This window comes from Physeter macrocephalus, chromosome 21, assembly GCF_002837175.3.
Source record: "Physeter macrocephalus isolate SW-GA chromosome 21, ASM283717v5, whole genome shotgun sequence".
Classification (NCBI taxonomy): Eukaryota; Metazoa; Chordata; class Mammalia; order Artiodactyla; family Physeteridae; genus Physeter; species Physeter macrocephalus.
This window is the reverse complement of record NC_041234.1, coordinates 35,241,789-35,264,917: the sequence shown is the minus strand read 5'-3', so window position 1 is coordinate 35,264,917 and position 23,129 is coordinate 35,241,789. Positions and strand designations below refer to the sequence as shown.

General features: G+C 45.3%; 3 protein-coding genes across 29 annotated transcripts in view; 1 reads left to right on the top strand and 2 right to left on the bottom strand.

Annotated features, from left to right (window-relative positions):
* PFKFB1 (6-phosphofructo-2-kinase/fructose-2,6-biphosphatase 1) overlaps window positions 1-3,968 on the bottom strand; it is a 112,485-nt gene extending 108,517 nt beyond the window's left edge. For 9 of the 20 annotated variants that reach the window (XR_003677813.2, XR_008616433.1, XR_003677812.2 and 6 more), the window contains exons 1-2: window positions 3,717-3,966; window positions 1,864-1,967 (exon numbers count right to left, since the gene is read on the bottom strand). The gene's annotated coding sequence lies outside the window, so the exon portion shown is untranslated. Of the gene's footprint in view, window positions 1-1,863; window positions 1,968-3,716 lie in introns of all 20 variants that reach the window. The other 11 variants (XR_003677814.2, XR_003677815.2, XM_055081949.1 and 8 more) reach the window with 7 other exon arrangements.
* Window positions 3,969-6,600: 2,632 nt separating this feature from the next.
* On the top strand, window positions 6,601-14,583 carry APEX2 (apurinic/apyrimidinic endodeoxyribonuclease 2). Of its 3 annotated transcripts, XM_007121650.4 has the most exons (6): window positions 6,601-7,370; window positions 8,358-8,441; window positions 9,065-9,245; window positions 9,789-9,935; window positions 10,679-10,748; window positions 13,287-14,583. In XM_007121650.4, exons 1-6 carry the CDS (start codon window positions 7,214-7,216, stop codon window positions 14,193-14,195), a joined length of 1,548 nt encoding a protein of 515 aa, XP_007121712.1. In that variant the 5' UTR covers window positions 6,601-7,213; the 3' UTR covers window positions 14,196-14,583. The 3 variants fall into 3 exon arrangements, with proteins under 3 accessions (XP_007121712.1, XP_007121714.1, XP_007121715.1); XM_007121652.2 differs by lacking the exon at window positions 9,065-9,245 and having other exon boundaries at window positions 7,278-7,363; XM_007121653.3 differs by lacking the exons at window positions 8,358-8,441; window positions 9,065-9,245 and having other exon boundaries at window positions 7,290-7,370.
* The window catches only part of ALAS2 (5'-aminolevulinate synthase 2), a 94,759-nt gene continuing 82,384 nt past the window's right edge, over window positions 10,755-23,129 (bottom strand). For 3 of the 6 annotated variants that reach the window (XM_055081951.1, XM_024117667.3, XM_055081950.1), the window contains 4 exons: window positions 22,963-23,127; window positions 22,119-22,387; window positions 19,758-19,920; window positions 15,546-15,839 (listed from right to left, as the gene is read on the bottom strand). In XM_055081951.1, the coding sequence (XP_054937926.1) occupies window positions 15,676-15,839; window positions 19,758-19,920; window positions 22,119-22,387; window positions 22,963-23,127 (761 nt within the window). In that variant the 3' untranslated portion in view covers window positions 15,546-15,675. Of the gene's footprint in view, window positions 11,967-15,545; window positions 15,840-17,924; window positions 17,972-19,757; window positions 19,921-22,118; window positions 22,388-22,962; window positions 23,128-23,129 lie in introns of those variants that run through there. The other 3 variants (XM_055081952.1, XM_055081953.1, XM_028482297.2) reach the window with 3 other exon arrangements.

The window sequence follows — 23,129 nt, the reverse complement described above, 5'->3', positions numbered from 1 at the left end:
GCAGATCTCAGCAGCTTTCATAGCTTCGAAATTTAAAACAGGCCCAAGTAGAATGTCAAGTTCCAACCCAGAAACAGAGATCCACATCAGAAATGCAAGATTCCCAAGAACAAACACACAAACACAAAGTCCCTACTGAAAAACGCAACGTTTTGAGCTAGCAATCCTAGGTCTGAACTGGAAGTGGAAGACTTACTGCCTCAATGCCCTCCCTCACAAATGGCATTGCAACCCTTGTCTTCCCTGAATTCTGCTACCTTTCCTACTGAAGGGCCCCTCTCTCCTAAAATGTGTTGCCCAGGACACTCTTGGAGAGATGGGCACTATCTGATCATCTTTATGCTCTCTCCAGCCAAAGCTAAATAAATCAGAGTAAATCGTACACCTTGGGAAGAGAAGTGAATGCAGCCATTGCTAGGGGGAGAGATGATAAGCACAGTTCACATGACTGCCAACTGCCATCAGGTGCCCTAGGGAGAAAGGCATTGTGATCTGACCCAGAACCAGACTAAAGTTCTTCATGCCAAGTCATGGGGATGGAGGCTTAGGGGGGAGGCTGCAGCAAGCAGAGTGTGGTGAGTTGGGAGCAATGGCCTCAAAGTAGGACAAGTCCATAGGCCAGAGCCATCCTACCCAGATGTCTCTGCATTACCCTCCCCCATCCCCCTGGTTGTTTTGAAGCTTTTATGTGTAGTACTCATCTAACAGCATAGCTTACGTGGAAGACATCCAAGTGTGCTCTTACTTCATTCTTTTGCAATCTTCCCACCCCTTGATGAACCTCCAGTGATTGGCTACAAGGAAGCTCAATTTCTTCCACTGAGCTGGGCAACACTGGGGCAATCTCATGAAGATAGCAATCTCCAATCCCTGACCTCCAATGCTCTCAGCTCCACTTTGCCTTTTAAGAAGTTCCCTAAAATACATTCCCAGAATCCTAGTCTACATAAGGGTTAGATTCCCTCCAGTTGTTGTGTATAAATCATACCAAACTTTCAATACATTTCAAAGCCTGCCCTTCTAAATGAATCTACTGAGGCAGTGGATCACAGTGGTTAAAAGCAATGGGCTCTGGAGTCACACTACTGGAGTGGAATCCCACCTCTGCCCCTTGCTATGAGACCCTGGGTAGAACACTTAATTTTTCAGTGCCATGGTGTTTTCATCTCATAAGGGTACGTACTCCCATAGGGCTGTTGAAGATTCAATGTGTTAACACATATAAAGTAACGTGGAAAATGTTCATTATATATTACCTAACACTCTGATTCCCTTTGTGAAGTAAAGGTCAGTTTCCTCTTTGGCTAATATGCAAGTTCTGGTGTAATGCTGAGCATTCAGGAAATGCTCAGTAAAGGAAACTTACAAAATTATGACAAAGGGTTAACATTTATAATAAATAAAGAGCTCATGCCAATCAATTAGAAAGATGAATTCACTTTTACTTTTTTGGTTTTGTGATACAGAAGTCCCCTAGAAATCATTGCATCCAACCCTCTCAGGTAAGAAGATGGAGGCCTAGAGAGGGAAGTATTTTCCTAAGGTCCTATAGTAAATTAAGTCACCAAGTCAGAAGTAGAACACTGGGGATCCGATTTCTCCAGTCCAGGGTTTTTCTTTGGTTAACTGATCAATCAAGCTTGATTTAAGAATGTGGTCTTCTAGATTAGCTCAGAACATTTAGAGTCTTAGAACTAGAGTTTGGAAGAGATGCAACTCTCTTAATCCTAATAAATCTCCTAACTGGTATCACTCTGCTAAGGCTAATAATCTGAATAATAACCCTTTACATGTATGTTTTCCATGGCCCACAAAGAAACATATTCCTTATCATAGTTTCTCCTTCCAAACATTCTCACTAACCTCACAGGGAAACTGAGGTCTAGGGAGGGAGAGTGGCTTGTCCGAGGTAATCAATCCAGTCACGTGAACCCCTCTTCTATGTTTACAATTTTGTCCTCATGACCCTGACAAGAGGCAGAAAGATAAATTTAGCAGCAGGAAATCTGAGATAGGAGATTAGCGGGCTTTTGACAAGGTCTGAAAGGGTAAACTTGGGGTCAAGGCTTGAAAACCCAACTTAAAACTACCTGGAACTATCTGTGTGCCTATGTGTGTGTGTGTGTGTGTGTGTGTGTGTGTGTGTGTGTGTGTGTGTTTGTGTGTGTGTGTGTTTTTACCACTGTTATCAGTTCTGATTCCCCAGAAGTAGGAAAACTAAAGCTTTATGGGAAGGCCTCAGCCCTGGCTCTTCTCAATCAAACCTGTCTCTCCAGTCATGCCTCTCTTTAGACCTCTGTGGTTAAATTGTGCCAGTGGACTCATTAGGCCCCCAAACTTACTGCTCCTTAAGGATGGGACTGGATCTCAGTTATCTGTGATCTGTTTCCAGGTGTCTAGCTCAGGCCCTGGCACAGAGGAGACTTGCTCAGTCTATATCTCTCTGCCCTAGATGAGATGAAAACATGTACAAATAATCCCCATTCAACAAGGTAAATTTTATAAAAGAGAGCTATCCAGGGAACTGGGTGGGAGAACTAACTTGGTCTGAAGGTAGAAGGTGGTAGTAGGATCTAGAAAGTTTCTCAACCCTGAACGGGGCAGAACAGAAAGAACAAAAGAATGAAGTCCCCCCTCCAAAAAAAAATTTCCAATTAACTGGTTACAGAAAAAAATTGTTCACTCAGTATCAGAGACTCACTCAAGACCAAGAGCTGAGTCACAAATTCTAATTTGGGGTTAACTCCATGGAGGAAAAGCATAAAGTGTGACTACCTGAGGCCCACAAATCCTGACCATCCTCCCAAAGTATGGAGTGTATGGGAGAATCTCATTAAAAGCAGTATCAAGACAGTACTGACGGGTATCAAAATCACAAAACCGGTCTTCTTATTGGTAATTCTTGGAGTGTGTGGGTGTGAATGCATTTGTGTTAGGGTGAGGAGGGGAGATTGCATGCTTACAGGTCAGGTGCCTATATGTGAATATCAGGCCTTCTGTGGCAGCAGCCTAGGATCCACTTCCTTCTTGGCCACTGCCCTGGCCCACCATCCCCCCACTACTTTCAGCCCCATGCCTGGGGACCAAGGTTTGCTCTATCCTAGTCTTAGGAGTAGCCCTCCACAGACCATAGTCACTCAGGGAGAAGAGCAGCTGGAGGGTTATGGGTGGTATTGCCTGTGGAGGCTACAGAAAAAGTAGGATCACTAAGACAGAGCACGGAAGTCCTGAAATATTTCAGAAGAGTTTTAGTTCCTGTCATCTCACTCCTCTTCACCTTGTGACAGTCCTCTGGGACTATTTCCTCTGAGGGAAATAGGAGGGACTTCAATTTCCATTTTGGTGAGGAGGCTATTGAAGCCCAGAGAAGCTAAAAGCCTTGTTCAAAGTGCCACAGCAAACCAGCCCTACTTTATACACCAGTTGGGAGGTAAGAGATACAATCTCTATCATCCAGTTCATTCAAAACTGGACTAGACCATGTTAGAGAGACTTCTAAAGTGCTAGGGAACTGCCCTTTGGGCCAGTGTTCCACAAAGACAGGTCAGAATGGATGATAGATAATGAGATATAGAAATCTTGTTATCCCCAACTTCCCATACACTTTAGTGAACAGTTTGAGTGACCACCTATTCCAAGAAAACTTTCCAGAGAGCCTAAAGAATGGATTTGGGTTTGTGTTAACTCCTATCTATTTTTCCTTCTGTTTCACCTACCTGTTCTCCTAGAGGTTTTTTCTTCCATCGCTAGTTATCCAACACACGACACACGGCTCTCTTGCATTTTAGACCCCCAAAGCAGGTCCAGAGAGTGGCATCAAGCAGGGAACCTGGAGGCACTCGTTGGTTCCCTGGGAAGGCTGGGGAAGTACCCTTGGTAAGAGGGGGTGTGTGCCCGCTGTTGAAATATCAGCTGCCAAAGAAGTTCCTGAGTCACCCAGAGCCTTTTCTCTTCAGGCCAACCATGTGTTCGCCTTGCCCCAAAGGTCAGAACTAATATTAACAAGCTACTGCAGAATGGGGAAATGAAAACCAGCAATGTAAACAGGCAAGATCTGGATTTCCTTGGGGCTGGTTCAGATTGGTCTTCAGTGTAAATCAGCACGATCCCCTACTGGAAAGTGATTTGGCAATATGAAGCAAGAGCAATAAAAATGTTCATTTCCTTTGTCCTAATTATTCCACTCTTGGGACTCAATCCTAAGCCAATAACCACCAAAACATGGAAAAGCTTAAAGCACCAACATCTTAATTTTAATTGCAGGGCTATTTTCTGATGGCAACAACTGGAATGTAACCTTTAAGTCCTCCAGGAGGTAAAGCAGCTCTTTGGGTCTTTTTTGCAGACCCTGAGAATGATGGTTTTAAGGTTATGGAATTCTGGGGGGAAAGTAATTATGCCACAATTCTGGGTGAGGAACCTAAGGATGCGAAGTTATGCTTTTCCCTGGACATTGGGCACGTCTGTTATTTCTATTTTTATGTTATCAAAAACAAGTCACTAACCTGTTGATGCTCTTGCTATTGCCCTTTATTTGTTCACTCATTCAACAAATATTTATTAACTCCTAATATGTGTTGTGCGCTATATTAGGGGATGGGGCTAACAAGATGAATCAGATATGGTCATTGCTCTCAAGCTGTTGGCAGTCTAGTGACAGAAATAGAAATCAGTGGTAGCTGTGCATTGTAAGTGCTGTGACAGAATGGACCATAGGGTGGTGTGAGGGCCCAGAGGAAAAGATCTAACTGGGGAGGTTAGGAAAAACTTACTCAGGAAAGTATTCCTTGAGATGATTAAGACAGGGGTTGAATCCTGGCTCTACTGCTTCTGTGATACTGGGGTGAATTCACTGAACCTCTCTTACTTAGCCTCAATGCCCCTTACAGTGTTGCCCTGATAATGAAATGAGATAATGCATATGGAAGAGCCATGGGTTATATTGGAAGACAGTGCTGCTCTGGAACTTGGGTAGCCCACTTAAACTCTCTTGGCCTTGATTTTAATCATCTGAGAAATGGAGCAAAGAGAAGTACCTGTCAGGCCACATCTTAAGGGATGCTATAAGGCCCAAGACAAATAATGACTACAGGGTGGGCTTGATACAGCTTCCCCATCCCCCTCCCCCAGCCCAATAAAGCCAGAGGCCCTCTTCTAAATCTTACTCCATTAGAGTGCTTCTTTTTTTCCCTCATTTTCCCCGTGGTTTATTGAAAAGGTTCAATACTCACTATTTTGCAGCCTGCCACCCCCCAATATGTTTTGGGATCTTTCCATATCACTACACATAGAACATTTCATTATTCCCACCCTTTTGTAAAAAAATATTTTATATTGGAGTATAGTTGATCTACAGTGTTGTGTTAGTTTCAGGTGTACAGCAAAATACATCATATACTGTTTATTCTTTTTCAGATTCTTTTCCCATACAGGTTATTACAGAGTATTGAGTAGAGTTCCCTGTGCTGTATAGTAGGTCCTTGTTGTTTCTCTATCATATATTGTAGTGTGTATATGCATTAAAAAATTGAGGTAAATTTGAACATAAAATTAACAATTTTAAAGTGTACGATTAGTGGTATTTAGTACATTTTGCAAAGATTTCATTTATATGAAATATCAAAAATAGGTAAACCCACAGGAACAGAAAGCAAATTGATGTCATAAAGGTGCTGGCGGTGGAGGGCATGCGGACTAACTGCTTAATGCGTAACGGGTATGTGTTTCCCTTTAGGGTGATGTTTTGGAACTAGGTAGAGGTGATGGTTCCTCATTCCTTTTATTATTATTATTTTTAATTATGGTAAAATATACATAACATAAAAATTTACCATTTTAAACATTTTTAATTAAGATTCTTTTGGCACAAAAGCATATAGATCAATGGAACAGAATAGAAAGCCTGGATATAAACCCACACACCTACTTTCAATTAATCTTGAACAAAGAAGGCAAGAACATACAACGGAGAAAAGACAGTCTCTACAGCAAGTGGTGCTGGGAAAGCTGGACAGCCTTATGTAAATCAATGAAGTTAGAAGACTCACACCATACATGAAAATGAATTCAAAATGGTTTAAAGACTTAAATATAAGGCGTGACACCATTAAAAAAACTCTTAGAAAAAGAACATAGGCAAAACATTCTCAGACATAACTCCAGGTAATATCGTCTTAGATCAGTCTCCCAAGGCAAAAGCAATAAAGCAAATAAACAAATGGGACCTAATCATACTTAAAAGCTTTTGCAAAACAAAGGAAACCATAAACAAAGCGAAAAGACGACCTAAGGACTGGGAGAAAGTATTTGCAAACGATGACCGACGACCAGCAAGATCTTTTTTTTTTAACATCTTTATTGGAGTATAACTATTTTACAATGGTGTGTTAGTTTCTGCTTTACAACAAAGTGAATCAGTTATACATATACATACGTTCCCATATCTCTTCCCTCTTGCGTCTCCCTCCCTCCCACCCTCCCTATCCCACCCCTCTAGGTAGACACAAAGCACCGAGCTGATCTCCCTGTGCTATGCGGCTGCTTCCCACTAGCTATCTATTTTACATTTGGTAGTGTATATATGTCCATGCCACTTTCTCAGTTCGTCACAGCTTACCCTTCCCCTCCCCATATCCTCAAGTCCATGCTCTAATTGCCAAAATGGAGTGCATTTCTTATTGCTCCCTCCTCTGGCCGCAAAGTTCCCTTCGCGCATTCCCCCTCCCACATTTACGCCAGCCACTCCCTAGTCGCTGGGTGCCGCAGCCCTCTTCGTACTCAGGGGTGCAGTCTGAACACTGGGGGCGGGGCTTCGGTCGCTGCGCGGTTCCGCCACTTAAAAAGTGGTAAAATCTCGTTTGTAAGTAATCGAAAGCACCAAGGGGACTTTTCAGCAGAGCAGAAACGCAGTCAGACTCGGGCACGTAAGCCAGTGTCGGTGGTAGGGGAAAGAGCCCAACCCCTGGCCTTCCTCTCACTATTCATTGCCCCTAGGCGACCACACCGCCCCCTTCAGCTTCCGTTTCTCCAGCCAATGAAAACTGAAGGGCTTGAATCCCCGCCCCATGTGTGTCCAACCCTTTTGCGGCACGCACAAGAACGCCTGCGCAAATGTGCGCGCGGAAGGCCAGGCCTGGAAGACTTAGGAGTTTCCGGTTTTTTGCTCGCGCCTACGTGGGGCGCGGGCTTAAAGGCATTGTAGTTAGCTGTCAGCATGTTGCGCGTGGTGAGCTGGAACATCAATGGGATTCGGAGCCCCGTGCAAGGGGTGGGATACGAGGAGTCCAGCAATTGTACCGCCATGGCCATGAGGCGCATCTTGGACAAGCTGGATGCTGACATCGTCTGTCTTCAGGAGACCAAAGTAACCAGTGAGCGCTCAAGAATTCAGGACCCCTACCACACTTTCCCTTTTCCGCTAACTTTTGCTCTTTGCTTCATATCATTTCGCTTTCCCATTTCTCTATCCTTAGAGTCCTCCTCTTAGAGCCCGTCTGGAATCCCGATCCCCCCTCTATATTTCGCACTCCAGCTAGATCTCCTAATTCCGACATCATCTCCCGGCCTCAGCTGAACCATAATTCCCTCCCCCTTGCAATCTCCATCTTCTTTCAGATCCTCTAATTCCTACTCATTCTCCTGACACAGCTCAGTCCCCCAAATTTCCTCCCGCCACACACTTTCCATCTCCCACTCCCAAGTGAGACACCCCCATTCCCCTTTTCTGCCCCCAGTTCATATCCTTTAATTCTCACACCATCTTTGCCCCCAGTTTAGACTCCCTAATTTCCTTTTTAAACTTATATCTCAGATCCCCTGTTCCCCTTATCTCTACCGCCATCTTTCCTCCCCAGCTGAGAGCTTCTCATCATTTCTACCTCATGTCCCACCCCAAACTTAGACCCTCTAATTCCTTCTCCCCCACAGCTCAATCCCCTGATTCCTTCCCTCCCACCCACCTCCCTCTAAGACCCATTACCTACTTTCCCTCCATCCTCAGTTCAAATCCTTGAATTCCCTCTCCTACCTCCTACTCCCAGCTCACATTCCCAGTTCTCTCTCCCATATGTCCATTTCCCACCCCCAACTTCCTCCAGTCACCTAGTCACCTAGCCTCCTCCCACCTAATTCTTCACCTCCCATTCAGTAGTCTTCCCCTTTCTCGTAATTCTGATAACAATTCCCTCTCTAGTCCCCACCTTTTTAGCTTCTCTTCTTATCATAGATACTGATATTCCCTTCTACCCTGGCTCTGATGTGTGCAAGAAATTAGCCTACAGCTGTAATTCCAAGCCTTTCTGTGTCCTGGGTCCTAGTTTTATCTCTGATGTAATCTTACATCTTTTTTTTTTTTCCAGGGGATGTGCTGACAGAGCCCCTGGCTATTATTGAGGGCTGTAACTCTTATTTCAGCTTCAGCCGCAACCGTAGTGGCTATTCTGGTAAATGGGGCTTTCTGGGGACTTTAAAGTGATGGAGACAGGTGGGAAAGGGTTTTCAATATTTAATGAGAAAGTAATAAGAAATGTAGGCTTCTCATCCACAGAGCTAAAGCCGTATCAGGTTATATGAAGGATAATTTTTATGTATAATATTGGATCTCAGAAACACAGTAGTGTGATGGTTAGTTGTATGAGCTCTGGAGCCACACTGCCTGAGTTTGGATCCTAGCTCACTTCCTAGCTGTGTACCCTCTGGCAAACTACTTAACCTCTTTATGCCTCAAGTTCCTCAGCTGGAAAATGGGGATAATGTGTACTTAGGGCTATTACAAGGACTAAACTAATTAATCCATGTGATAATAATAGCTAACATTTTCTGAGCACCTACCATGTAAAGCACTTAGAATGTTAGCTGTTATTAATCTGCTGCTTTTCTAGATGAAGGAACTGAAACTCCAGGGTTTGTGTAGAGTTGCCTCAGGCATCCATGGCCCTTGAGTTGGGGGAGTCATCAAGAGAGCCACACTTGATGAAGCTGAGTCGGGTGACCTGTGCAGGGGCAATAGGCTGTGCAACAGGCTGTTGGCTGCCAGGCCTGCTCAGAGTAACCTCTCTGTCTCCAGGTGTAGCCACCTTCTGTAAGGACAGTGCTACCCCAGTGGCTGCTGAAGAAGGCCTGAGTGGCCTACTTGCCACTCAGAATGGGGATGTGGGTTGCTACGGAAACATGGATGACTTCACTCAAGAGGAGCTTCGAGCTCTGGATAGTGAGGGCCGGGCCCTCCTCACACAACACAAGATCTGGTAATAGCCCACATCTGCCTGTCACCGAGCATCGCTGGTTCAACTCTGTGAATGTGGTGATTCTAAGGCTTGCCTTATAAACATGCATTCACCATGGAAAACTTCCCAAACTTGCCTTTCCTGGACTTCAGTCCTGGCGAGGCAACCTGCTATGTGACCCTGAACAAATCATATTCTCTTCTGAGCCTTGAGTTCTCTATTTCTACGGGGGGGTCGGGGGAGAGGGAGCCTGGTCAGGAGGACTAGCTCTCTTTTTTACCACAGGTGCCTCAGAAGTAAGTGAGCCAACTTTACTTCCCCAGGTTGCTCTCTTTCTGTGTCCTATCTTTGTGAATGGCAGTACCATCACCTGGTTTACCTGAGTGTCATCCTAGATGTAGTCAGTCCTCAAGTCCTGTGTATGCCAGCTTGTTCATGTCTCTGTATCCCTTTCCTTCACTTCCATCCCACAGACAATCATTAAGTGGAAGCCACATGGTGTGGGGAGGGGAAGGGTGGCTTGAAAGTGACCCCTTTTTGGGGGGCCGGTTCTATTCTCCCCAGCACATGGGAAGGGAAGGAGAAGACCTTGACCCTAATCAACGTGTACTGCCCCCATGCGGACCCTGGGAAGCCTGAGCGGCTCGCCTTTAAGATGCGCTTCTATCGCTTGCTGCAGATCCGAGCAGAAGCCCTCCTGGCAGCTGGCAGGTACTGCAAACCTGGGCAGCAAGGCTTCCTTGAGCTTGTCCTGGGTGCCCAGCCCCTGTCAAGGTCCATTGAGAGGTATATGGGATCTTTGTCTTTTGAGTTCATTTACAGCCTAGTTGTAGACACCAGCAGGCCCACCAGAATAGGCCCTGCTGTCTAAGAGCTATGGGGACCAGGTAAAGTGACACAAATATGGGTTTTGTACTCAGATACCTCTGAGCACCTATCCCAGCTCCTCCTTTTACTCACTGTGAGCCCGAAGGCTAGTGTTGCCTCTATTTTCTCTTTTGTAAAATAAGTGTATGAATCCCTACCTCAGAGTATAGTTTTAAGGATAAAATGAGATGAGGAAGGTAACGTACTTGGGAACAAATTAAAAGTCTTATCCCAGGGAGGGACAGGAAAGTGAGGGTAGGTTGGCGTAATCGAGGGATGCTTCCTAGAGGGAGTGGTACCTGAGCTCATCTTTGAAGGACCAGAAAGATGCCATTAGGTAGAGATAAGTGAGACAATCATGTCAAACAGGGAACAGGGTTACCTTTGGAGATCAGAATTAGGTTGGTCAGTTGTAAAAGGCATCAAGGTTATTCTGAAATTGGAGAGGCAGGCTATTATGACTTGCCGTTGGATCCCACCTTGACCTCTATGTGGCAGGTGGCCTATCTGAGATCTTGGGCCCAGGAAAAAGTAGATGGGCCAGGACTACTGCTTCCCTTTCTGGACGTTCATTTTATGTTTTTCAGCCATGTTATCATTCTGGGGGACCTGAATACAGCTCACCGCCCCATTGACCACTGGGATGCAGTCAACCTGGTAAGGCTCCCTCTAGGCCTTTGACCTTACTCCTGACTATGCTTCTGTTTAGCCAGCCAATCAATGCTGGTTTTTTGGCCCAGGGACAAGCTTCCTTCATGGAAAAGCAGAGCTTAGTTTGAAATTCTATTCTCAAAGCACTGAGGATTGTGCTGTGGACTCAGTTAGTAGTCAGTTCTGGCTCGGCCCCTCAGAGCTCTCAGCATGGTGGTGGGGTATGGACACATGACCAGTCAATTATAGAATGGTGTCTTCAGGGCTGAGGCAGAGACAGCAGCCCAGGAGGTTAGGAGAGCCCAGAAATAGGATTTGGGCCAGCCAGGACGTTGGGGGAGATATCTTAAAATCTCTGAATCTTAAAAGATGAGTAGAACAGAGCTTTGGGGTGGGAAGCAAAGAATTCTAGCATGATGAGCAAAGGCTGAAAGGTGAGAATTTGGCTGATGTGCATTGGAGACTACAAGTCCCATTCTTGTTAGGGCGTGACAGAGAAGGAAGGTGAGTAGCAGGAGATGGGGCTGGAGAGTTTCAGTCAGATTTCAAGGGCCTGGAACTCCACATTGCCTTGATCATTTCCCTAATATACTATGTTTCCTGCTCATGAACCTTCAACACCTCCCTGTTACCTTTGTGATGCAGAGAAAACACACAGGCCTGGCATTCAAAACTCTTTCTTGTCTGCGCCCAGTCTCCGTTTCCATCCTCAGCACCGCTACACACTCCATCCACTCCAGCCAGGTCATCTCCTCTCTGCCCATTGCAAAAGTTATTCTCATTTTGTCTTTTCTCACTGTCCTCTTAATTGGTAGGCATGCCCCCCCCGTCTTCTTTTCTTGTGTGAACCTCTCATCTCTGAGTCCCTCTATGCCAATGGTTCTCAACCCCTGAAAGTACATTAGTACAAGGAGCTTTTACAAAAATGTCAATACCTTGGTGCAACCCTAGACCAATTAAATCAGGATCTATTGGGTGTGGGGCCAGGGTAGCAGTATGTTTTAAAAGCTCCCAGGCTGATTTTATTGTATATTCAGGCTTGAGGACCACTGCCCTAGAATCTCCAAGTCAGTTCTCATCATAGCTTGCCTCGTAAGGGGAGGGATAAGTAACTTATGCTGGCACAGTCCAACTCAGCAGTAGGCTTGGCTCAAAGAAGAGGCTGTAGGAAGATTCCTTGATTAGTTTGCAGAAGAGCCACAGGAACATAGATGTGTCTCCCAGCTGGGAAAATGATCAGAAATGAGATAATGAGAGACTGGTGGGGGGGGGGGAAGGGAGTGTACACTACGAACTGCAAGCCTTCAATCCTCCCTAGCTTATTCCTTATCGGTGTTTACTTAGTCTGTTTTTGCTGCTTCCTGTGATAGTGTTATATACTTTTATGCCTTCTCTTCTTAGTTTAGAAATATCTTAGATATCTTGAGTGTACTTCCTACATTCATTTTTTCCCAGGGAAAGAAAACTAATAGTACCAGATCACATGAGAAACACAATCTTTCCAAAATAACAGAATATGTCTACTTCCCACAAGACCGGCTCTTCTAGTCTCATCTCCCTAAATAGTACCATCGTCCCCTTGATTGCTCCAACCAGAAGCCAGGGAATTGTGTTAGTGTTCTCCTTCTCTACCCCCCTTTCCCATTCAGTTGGTCAGTGAGTACTGTTGATTCTAGCTCCAAATCATCTCTTAATTTCATTTTGTCTCCTCTGGCACCACCCTAGTCTAAGTGACCATCATCTCTTGATAGTCAGTCTGGTTGTCCCTCAAGTCTTTTGGGTATACTGTCCCCTCCCTCCACAGGCCCATCACAGAAGTTGTTCTCTCAATTTGTAACACCCTCTGCCTGGATTACTCTTGCTCAGCCTTCACTTCTCAGCTCCAGATTACTTCCTGAAAGGAAGCCTTGTTGGTCCCCAAGACAAGATCATGGTCCCACTTTGTCTCTAGTATCGTGCCTGGCACATAATCAGTGTTCTTTGAACATTTGTTGCATTGAATGGGTGAGTGGATTGGATGGATGATGAATTACAGGTCAGAGCCAAAGGAAGTATTCAGACCTGAAACCCTGGAGCCCCTCAGCTCAAGAAGGGGGGTGGTCAGTGAATGCTTTGACACACACAACAAGATAAGCCAAATAGTACCAGAGGGTTTACATGAAAAGGCAACAGGCTTCTTAACTCCTAACCTCAGCCCTACTTCCTGGAGGTAACCACTTTTAACTTGCTGTTTTCCATTCTCTTGGTGAGCAGTTCTGAGAATTGCTTTGATTAACTAACAGCAAGCTTTCAGATCTGGGATTTATGGCCCAGTGCAAGGTAGAGGTAGCCTGATGCAGAGGGGAAAAAGAAGTGTGGCCTTTTAAATCAGGAAGGGTGGAAAGTGAATCCCAGCTCTGCCAGTTCTGGACTGTATGACCTTGAGCATTCTTCTTTGAAACAACCATATTTTCTTGTCTGTAAAATGAAGCAGTTAATCTAAGTCCCTTCCAGTTCTAGGCATCTAGTTCTGCCTCTTTCTTTGTCCCCCTCCCCTTTCCCCAGGAATGCTTTGAAGAGGACCCAAGTCGCAAGTGGATGGACCACTTGCTCAGTAACCTGGGGTGCCAGGCTGGTTCCCATACGGGACCCTTCATTGATAGCTACCGATGCTTCCATCCAAAGCAGAAGGGGGCCTTCACCTGCTGGTCCACAGTCAGTGGTGCCCGCCATCTGAACTATGGCTCTCGGCTTGACTATGTGCTGGGGGACAGGACCCTGGTCATGGACACCTTTCAGGCCTCCTTCTTGCTGCCTGAGGTGATGGGCTCTGACCACTGCCCTGTGGGTGCAGTCTTAAGCGTGTCTTCTGTGCCGGCAAAACAGTGCCCACCTCTGTGCACCCGCTTTCTCCCTGAGTTTGCAGGCACCCAGCTCAAGATCCTTAGATTCCTAGTTCGTCTCGAACAAGATCCTGTGTTCAGGCAGTCAGCGCTGCAGCTCAGCAATCAAACACCGGTACAGATGCGCCAAAACAAAGCCCGTGTGCGCTCAACCAGGTCTCGGCCAAGTCAAGCTGGTTCCAGTAGAGGCCAAAAAAACCTGATGAGCTACTTCCAGCCATCCTCCAGTCGTCCCCAAGCTTCTCCTAACTTGGAGCTTCCTAGCCTGGGCACCCTCGTGACCCCAAAGACCTCAGAAGAAGACATGATGGCCAATGTGGTGGAGGGGCGGGCCAAGGCTTCACAGGCCAAGGATGAAAAGGAGGTACGGACCTCATTCTGGAAGTCTCTGCTGGGGGGGCCCTTGCCCATGCCCCTGTGTGGGGGCCACAGGGAGCCATGTGTAATGCGAACTGTGAAGAAGCCAGGACCCAACCTGGGCCGCCACTTCTACGTGTGTGCCAGGCCCCAGGGTCCTCCCACTGACCCCTCCTCCCGCTGCAGCTTCTTCCTCTGGAGCAGGCCCGGCTGAACCAACCCAGGCCTAGGGATGTCTGGCATGGTTAACCTTGTACATGGTCTGAGGCCAGCTTCCTCCTAAGCTATCTCCTCCTTCCTCAAGACGTCCTTCCCACCTCCTCTTCCTCCCCCACCTTCCTCAGGGACCCTTCCCTTTCCTCTTTTTCTTCTTCCTCCAAGGCCTCTCTTCCTGTCTCTTCTTCCTGCCTAGCTCCTCCTCACTGGTGAGCTTCTTTTGCCTTAATGCTGTGACCCAGTCCCCCACCCCACTTCCCACCTTCCTCTCAGAATTACAGAGGAACCAGTTGCCCCAGGAAGTTGTGATTTTAAACCCCTTCCTTCCTTGCTGGGAAATGTATCTGTGCCTAAATAAAGTCCGTGTCTTTGTTGTAGTGCACCATGTCATGTGGACATTTTGGATGTGCTCCATAAAGCTGAGTCAGAGACGTTATCTCAGTCCCGGGTTTGCCAACTGCCTGTAACCTGATGATATAACTTCCAGGGAGAGGGGAGGAAGGAGGAGTGGTGCTTACCATTAAGGTGCTCTGTTGAGTTGCTGGGGTTCCCTGAACTGCTGAGTTTGGATCAGCAAGAGAGGTGGGTGTGGTGGGGCAGAAAGCTCATGTGGGCTGTGTAGCTTTAAACCAATGTTTCTCAACTGATGTGTCTCACAGCTGCCACAAATGGGTTACAGGGTGGAAAGAAATGGGTCCCTCAACCCTAGAGTTGCCAGGCAGGACCAGGAATTGCACAAGTGTCAGGAAAGATTGCCTCCTAGACAAATAATACCATTAATTCACCCAAGCGTGCCATGCAAATGTTTTCAGTGTGTTATGACCTAGAACGTTTGGGAGCATTGCCTTGAACAAGTTGCTTGCTATAGCCAAGCCTCTTTCTCACCTTGGGAAACAGAACTGATAAGTCTTGTTCTATAAGATGCTGTGAGAAGCAAAGAGGATAATGGATTGAGGAGGACATCCATTCTCTCTGTTGGAAAATACCTCCAAAGTTTTGGGGAACCAGTCTTTTCCTCCAGGCAGATTGGTTTGGGCTGATTCCACCTCCTGGCTTCAGAGGCTACCTGGGGCCCGAGTTTCTGGGCCTACGCATGAAGAGTCAATCCTGGATTTTTGTTGAAACCATGGGGAAAGAGCCATTTGATATAAACCTGCCAAATGTCCTGGCTCTTTGTTTAACTCACTGTGTAGTTTTTGGCCTCTTCCTCTTTCTGGATCTCAGTTTCCCTATCAGTAAAATGGGACGGTCAGACCAACAGGTGATCAGTGGTTTCCTCATGGCTCTGCCACTTGTCGAAGGGGGTCAGGTATAATGTAGTTGTCTGTTCTCTGTCAAACAAAGGGCTACAAGTGCTACACTTTGCTCTTTATTTTCAGGCTCAAGTCAGCTAGAGGCACACAACAAAGCAGAGGACAGGAGGCGGCCCAGCCCCAAGAGAGGTGCAGGTGCAGTGGGGATCCAAGGCAGCTTGTTTCTCAGGCATAGGTGGTGACATACTGGGGCCCCATGTTCCCAAAGTAGGAACGTTCCCACTCACTCATGAGCTCGAAGTGCACAGGACGGCGACAGAAGTTGCAGGCAGCTATAGATACATCCTGGAGGGGCAGCCCCACCTCAGTCCAGGCTGCCAGCAGCTTCTCTGAAGGTAGTGAGGGGAGGGGAGGGAAATAATTGGTTAGAGTAGGTCTTAATCCCTGTGTCACATTACGGATGTGCCAAGATATTGATCTCCTCAACCCTTTGAGATGTCTTGGAACCAGAAGTATCCTCCTCAGTTTGCTCCATGGTGTGCTATGAATGTTAGGATTTGTGTATGGGTGCTGTGATGTATAAAAGTTTGAGAAACACTCATGTGACATAATTTGAAGCTATACTGGCCTGGCCTGAACCAAGCCCTAAGTACAGGACATGCTGTGGCTCAAGAAGTGAATCCATCTAGTTGGAAACTCCTAGCCTGGTGAGGAAGATGACACTGACACTACTCACACAGTGTCGATAGTATTGTGACCTGGGAGCCTGGGGCAGGGGTTTTTCCTAGAGGGAGTGGGAGCCCAGAGGACAGAACCTGACCTTGCTGTCAGAAGTACCTCAGTTGTGTCTCTGTCCCTGGCTTTTTTTCATGCCGACTTCCTGTGTGATCTCATCTAGTTTTATGGCTTTAAATACCATCTGTATGCTGATGATTCTGAAATTTTCATCTCTAGCCCAAAGCTCTATCCGGAATTCTAGACTTGTATATCCAATTGCCTTTCTATATCTCCACCTGGATATCTAGTAGGCATCTGTAACTTAACATGAGCACAACTGAGCTACTGATCTCCCTACTCTCCACCAAGTCTACCCTACTTTCAGCCTTACCCATCTCAGTTGATGGCAATTCCAGTTGCTCAGTACAAAAATGTTTGAGCCATCCTTTATTTTTCTCTTTCTCTCCTACCATACATCCAGTCTATCAGCAAATACCATTGGCTCTACCTTCAAAATCTGACCACTTCTCATCACCTACAGTGCTATTTTCAGGTCTGAGCCACCATCATTTCTTAACCCAGAATATTACAGTAGCCCCCTAATGGATCTCCCCGCTCCCAGTCTTTCTTTCAGTCTATTCTCAACATAGAAGTAAGAGAAATTCTTTTAAAACCTGAATCAGATATGTTACTCCTCTGCTTAAATCCTTCAGAAGGCTCTCCATTTCAGAGTTAAAGCCATAACCCTTCCAGTAGCCTATAATACCCTACACAGTCTAGCCCACATTGCCCCTCCTCAGTTTTCTGTCTCTTTCCCTCTTGCTCACACCACTCCATCCACACTCATCTACTTACTGTTCTTCAAATACAGAAGGAATACTGCTGTGTTAGGGTCTTCCTTGTCTTAGGCTGTTCTCTCTGCCTGGGATGCCCTTCTTTTAGATTTCTGCCCAGCTAACTCCTTCACCTCCTTCATATCTTTGCTCAAGTGTCACTTTGGTGGTCTCTACCCATAACACTCCATTTAATGCTACAACCCTCCTCCAAGCTAGCCCATGTACCCCCCCAACCAGCACGTTCTATCCCCTTTTTCCTGCTCTATTTTTTTCCATAGCGCTTAGAACTACCATGCTATTTAATTTGCACTTACTTTTTAAAGTGTTTTTGACTATCTCTTCCCACTAGAATGTAAGTTCCAGAAGGATAGGGAATTTGTGTCTGTTTTGTTTACTACTGGATCCCCAGCACCTAGAACAGTGTCTAGTACACAGTAGGTACTCAGTAAATATGTGTCAAAAGAATGAATGAAAGGATGCCTGATTAAGGCTAGAAGATGAAAAGAAGTAAGCCAGAGTAAGGGGTGAGGGAGGGCATTCCAATCAGAAGGGAGCATCATTAGCAAAATTCCAGAGGTAAGAGGCTAGAGCAAAATGAGGGAACTATAAATCATTCAGTGTAGCTGGAGAAATAAAATGAATGTGGGCAAGAAGTGAGGGCATAGGGATCACCATGTTGAAGGCACTGAATGCCATGCCAAGGAGCTTTGACTGTTCTCCAAGCCAGTTGTCTCCAATTTGGGGGCTTACACATCCTATTAGTATAAAATTTGTAGTATGTACCTCCAATGTATGTATTTTTTATATACTATATACATATATCATTGTCACTTTATATATTAGAGATCAATATCAGTCATGCTTAATTTCCTATTTTTTTAATATAAAAAGTAAACATAAAAGTCTAATAAATCCCCTTACCCTATGGATCATCTTGCATACCTCACCTTGGAGACCACTGCTCTAGTCTAGACAATAGAGAAAAATGAAGAGGTTTAGGCAAGAGAGCTCTATGGTCAGATTTTTAGAAAAATCCCTCTAGTGGTCAATATGGATAAGGGATTAGAAGGAAGCAAGAGAGAAGCAGGAAAATTAGTTAGGAAGAAATCACATTGACATGACTTAAAGAAGTGGCAGTGGAGAAAAGACATTTGAGAGCGATTGTAGAGAACATTTGCAAGATTTCATGATGGGTTGTCTATGACATTGAAGGACTGACTGGTGGAGTCATGGTGGATGCCTCATATTTCTTTCCTGCAAAAGCCCAGCATAAATGGACACTCCGAGAACTGAGAGTACTGAGAGGTCTATAACTGAAGCCTGGAGCAAGTGAGAGGACTGAGCAAAAGGTCCAGAAGTCTAGATCATTAGCTCACAGAGGTAGTATATAGATCTAGTGGTATGAGCATGGATGTAGAAACAGACTCTCCAGTTCAAATCTAATAGCTGTGTGACTTTGGACCAGTTATTATATGTTTGTATGCCTCAATTTCTACATGTATAAAATGGAAATACTAATAATACCATCTGTACCCCATGAGGATTAGATGAGTTAATACATGTAAAGTGTTTAGAACAGTTCTTGGCACATGGTAAGTACTTAATAAATGTTGGCTAGCATTATTTGATGTTTTTAAATGAATGAATGAATGGTGCCTACCTGTCTTTTCTTCCTGGGACTCTCATTCTGCCTATGCTCCAGACAAACAGAATGACTGTTGCCCATGCATGCCCTCTGTTTTCCTATCTCTAGGTCCATGCTCATGGAATTCCCTTATTCTGGAATGTCCTTACACCATACCACATGTACTTCAAAGTGCAGCAGGACTTCCTTACCAATAAAGCCTCTTTAATTTCACCCTTCCTATACCCTCTCTAGCCATAAATGAGCACTCTCCTTCCAGTTCCCAGAGTACTGGAACTCATCACACTGGACCAGTACGATCCATGTTTATGTCTGTCTCCTTTGCTATACCATCAACTGCCTATGTGTCTTTCACCCAACAGACCTAGAATGAGAACCTGCTCTATGCCAGGCCCTGCACCCAACAGGAATCCAGTAAACTTTAGGTGAATTGACTAAACTGGCATCTTTCAGAGAGTGCCAAATCCTAACCACTAGGCCACCAGGGAGCATCTAAACTGGCATCTTTCAGGGTAAAACCCAAGCTACTCAGCTCTACAAGCCTCTAAATCTTGTGTTGTCTTTGTAGGTTCATACATAAACACTCCCCTCCACCACTCCATTCTTACTACCCTACATTCCAGTAACACCTGCTTATTGTTCTTGATAAGTCCCAGGCTACTTCTCACCCTCCTCCTTGCCTTTCTTCATACTCTTCCTTCTGCTAAGAATACCCCTTCTACACCCTCTTTCTTCTCTTGGTCCAATACCACACAGCTTTGTAAGGCTCAGCTCAGGTGTCACCTCCACTAGGAAGCCTGTCTTGAATCCCACAGGTTGGGTCAGGCCCCTCCTCTCTGCTCCCACAACTCCCCCATACATTGTCTTTGTTGAACTTTGATCAGCCCTTGAAGTCACTGTTTGGGTCTGCTATGATCTCCTCAACCAAACTGAAGACCTATGAGTATAAGGACTGTTTCTCATTCATTTATGACCCTAGTATAGGGTCTGGCACATAATAGATGTTCCAGGAATATATTTTTAAACTGAATGACATCCATTCTCAACTTCTTCACATAGTGGGGCTGAAGGGAAGGAGAGTACTGTAGGCACCCATGTTGAGGACTTACCCACAAAGTCTTCCATCATCTGAGGGTTGTGGTGGGGGGAGGGTGCCAAGCGCAGCAGCTCCTCACCCCGGGGGACAGTTGGGTAGTTGATGGCTTGCACATAGATGCCATGCTTGGAGAGCAGGAGATCACAGATCCTGCTGTTCAGCGCTGCATCACCCACCTGGGCTCAGGAGAAAAGGCTGTCAGTATCTGCCATCCTGGCACCACTATCATTAGCTCCATTAAGTAGGTGGAGGGAACCAGATCAAGGAACACCACTGAATTTTGGGACATATTTTTTCATAAGAGGCTTAGTCAGTGGCAGGTCTAGAATTTCTATCAAGGAGTTGCTCTGAGGCAGCAATCAAATTTGAGATACATGTACCTCAATGTTCATAGCAGCACATACACACACACACAGTGGAATATTACTCAGCCATAAAAGAGAGTGAAATATTGCCATTTGTAGCAACATGTATGGACCTGGAGAATATTATACTAAATGAAGTAAGACAGAGAAAGACAAATATATGATATCACTTATATGTGGAGTCTAAAATATAATACAAATGAATCTATAAAGAAAACAGACTCACAGAAAACAAACTTATGGATGCCTAAGGGGAAAGGGAGGAGGGGAGGGATAAATTAGGAGTATGGGATTAACAGATACGAATTACTATACATAAAATACATAAGCAACAAGGATTTACTACATAACACAGGGAACTATAGTCACAGGGAACTGTTAAATATATAACACAGGGAACTATTACTATCTTGTAATAACCTATAATGGAAAATAATCTGAACTATATATATATATATATATATATATATATATATAAAACTGAATCACTTTGCTGTACACCTGAAACTAACACAATATTGTAAGTCAACTATACTGCAATTTAAAAAAAAATGAAAGGAGGTGGAGGTGGCACTAGGGACCTTGTCTTGAAGCTGTTGGCAGAGCAAGCATACTTAGCTATTATGTTAATTTGGGGTGGTTATGGGTAAGAAGATAAACCCCCCCAAGCCACCTCTGGGGTGCTGTCACTGGGTTAATTAAAGAAACATATTTACAAAAGCAGTCTTTCAAGGGAACATTGGGTTAGCCCAAGAACAGTGACCATTCTCATCAATAAAGGTCACAAAAAATTGTCCTTACCGTACCCCAGCGTACCGACACACACAAATAGATGTCATTTAAGAAAGAATTAGCGGTTCATTTATTTTTTAACATCTTTATTGGAGTATAATTGCTTTACACTGGTGTGTTAGTTTCTGCTGTATAACAAAGTGAATCCGCTATACATATATATACATCCCCACATCTCCTCCCTCATGCGTCTCCCTCCCACCCTCCCTATCCCACCCCTCTAGGTGAACACAAAGCACTGAGCTGATCTCCCTGTGCTATGCGGCTGCTTCCCACTAGCTATCTATTTTACCTTTGGTAATGTATATATGTCTATACTACTCTTTCACTTCATCCCAGCTTACCCTCCCCCCTCCCTATGTCCTCAAGTGCATTCTCAACGTCTGCGTCTTTATTCCTGTCCTGCCCCTAGGTTCTTCAGAACCTTTTTTTTTTTAGATTCCATATATATGTGTTAGCATACAGTATTTGTTTTTCTCTTTCTGACTTACTTCACTCTGTATGACAGTCTCTAGGTCCATCAAAAGAGTCATGTACCACAATGTTCATTGCAGCTGTATTTACAATAGCCAGGACATGGAAGCAACCTAAGTGTCCATCGACAGATGAATGGATAAAGAAGGTGTGACACATACATACAATAGCGGTTCATTTTTAAAGGCAGTAAACACAAACATAGTTGGGAATCCAAAGTAGCAGCTAGCCCCATGGCTTTTGATTTTCTATTTTCTGACTTCAGTTCTCTGTCAAGAAATACATTTCACACCATGACCGTACTATACACACATACACATAAACGTGCATATACACAACTGAAACAAATTTCTCATAAAACGATACCCTTACTATGTGTGATGTGCTCCAACATTTCCTACTCTATTTCTTCTATTTTTTAATGCTAATCATAACCCACTAAACTGACTTTGTGACCCATTAATGGTCTTGATCCACATTTTGAAAAAACTGAGGGTCAGGACAGTCTAATAAGCATGAGATAATAGCTAATGCAAAATAAGCATGAGATAATAATGCAAACAAAAAAAGACTGGCTAATCCAGAATGACTGATAATTTTTCAAAAAGGGCAACAAAACTGGCAATAAGGAGGATGGTTAACAAGAAAGCAGAGTTGACAGGAACAGGTGTCAGTTTGCTGGGTGTGGGAAGGCTCCCAGAAGAGATAGGTGGAGAAGGCAATGGGCAGTGTGGGGCTCTCACCCGAATGGGGATGATGTGGCTGGGGCATGGGATGACAGGAAGGCCTCTGTCCATTAGTAGCTGACGCATGTGCTTGACATTGCGCTGGTGGGCCCGCCTCAGGGCTTGGCCCTCCTCTCCCTTGAGCAGCCGCACAGATTCCAGAGCCCCAGAGAGCACCATGGGAGGCAGTGAAGTGGTGAAGATGAAGCCAGCAGCATAGGAGCGCACCATGTCCACCAAGTCACGGGTACTGGCGATGTAGCCGCCCACACAGCCAAAGGCCTTGCCTGGAGACAAGGAGGAGAATGAGGAGGATATGCACAGACCCCATTATCAGTCCCCCAAGGAACAGGGTCATGCACCAGGTAACACAAGGAGGTATACCAAAAGCTGGAGCTCCAGACTCCCTTCACAGGCCTCTGTTCATCTCCCCTGTCCATGACAAGGCAAACAGAACTGATAATTCTGCTGCTTTGAGATAGGACTTTCAAGGCCTGACATATGCAAGGACTAGATACGCAGGAGCTGGGTGGGGACCATCAACTGTTTAGGCCCAAAAGTGGAGCTAAAATGAAGCTTGGGGCTGGGGTGGGGGAGGAGTTTAGAACCACAACTCTCCACTAACTGAGTTGAACTTAGCTATTTGGCCTGGCTCAGGGGTCTTCTCAGAAAACCCTCCCAGACTTTCTCAGCAACTCTGCAGTGGGGTGGGAGTGGGAGGAGAGAATCCAGGAGTTCCGTAGCCTGGGGCTGTAAATTCTACCTGAATAGCTCCTGCAGTTGTGGGGAGGAGGAAGAAAAGGGTCTTCTAGGGGCTTCCTTTCTGGATTGTATATAAGGGCAACCCAACGGACTCACTTACCAAGAGTTCCAGAGATGATGTCAATCTTGTGCATAATTCCATCACGCTCCCCAATCCCAGCACCCCGGGACCCATACAGTCCTACAGCATGAACCTCATCCACGAAGGTCAGAGCCCCATACTGGTGGGCCACATCACACAACTCCTCAAGGGGACAGATGGCACCT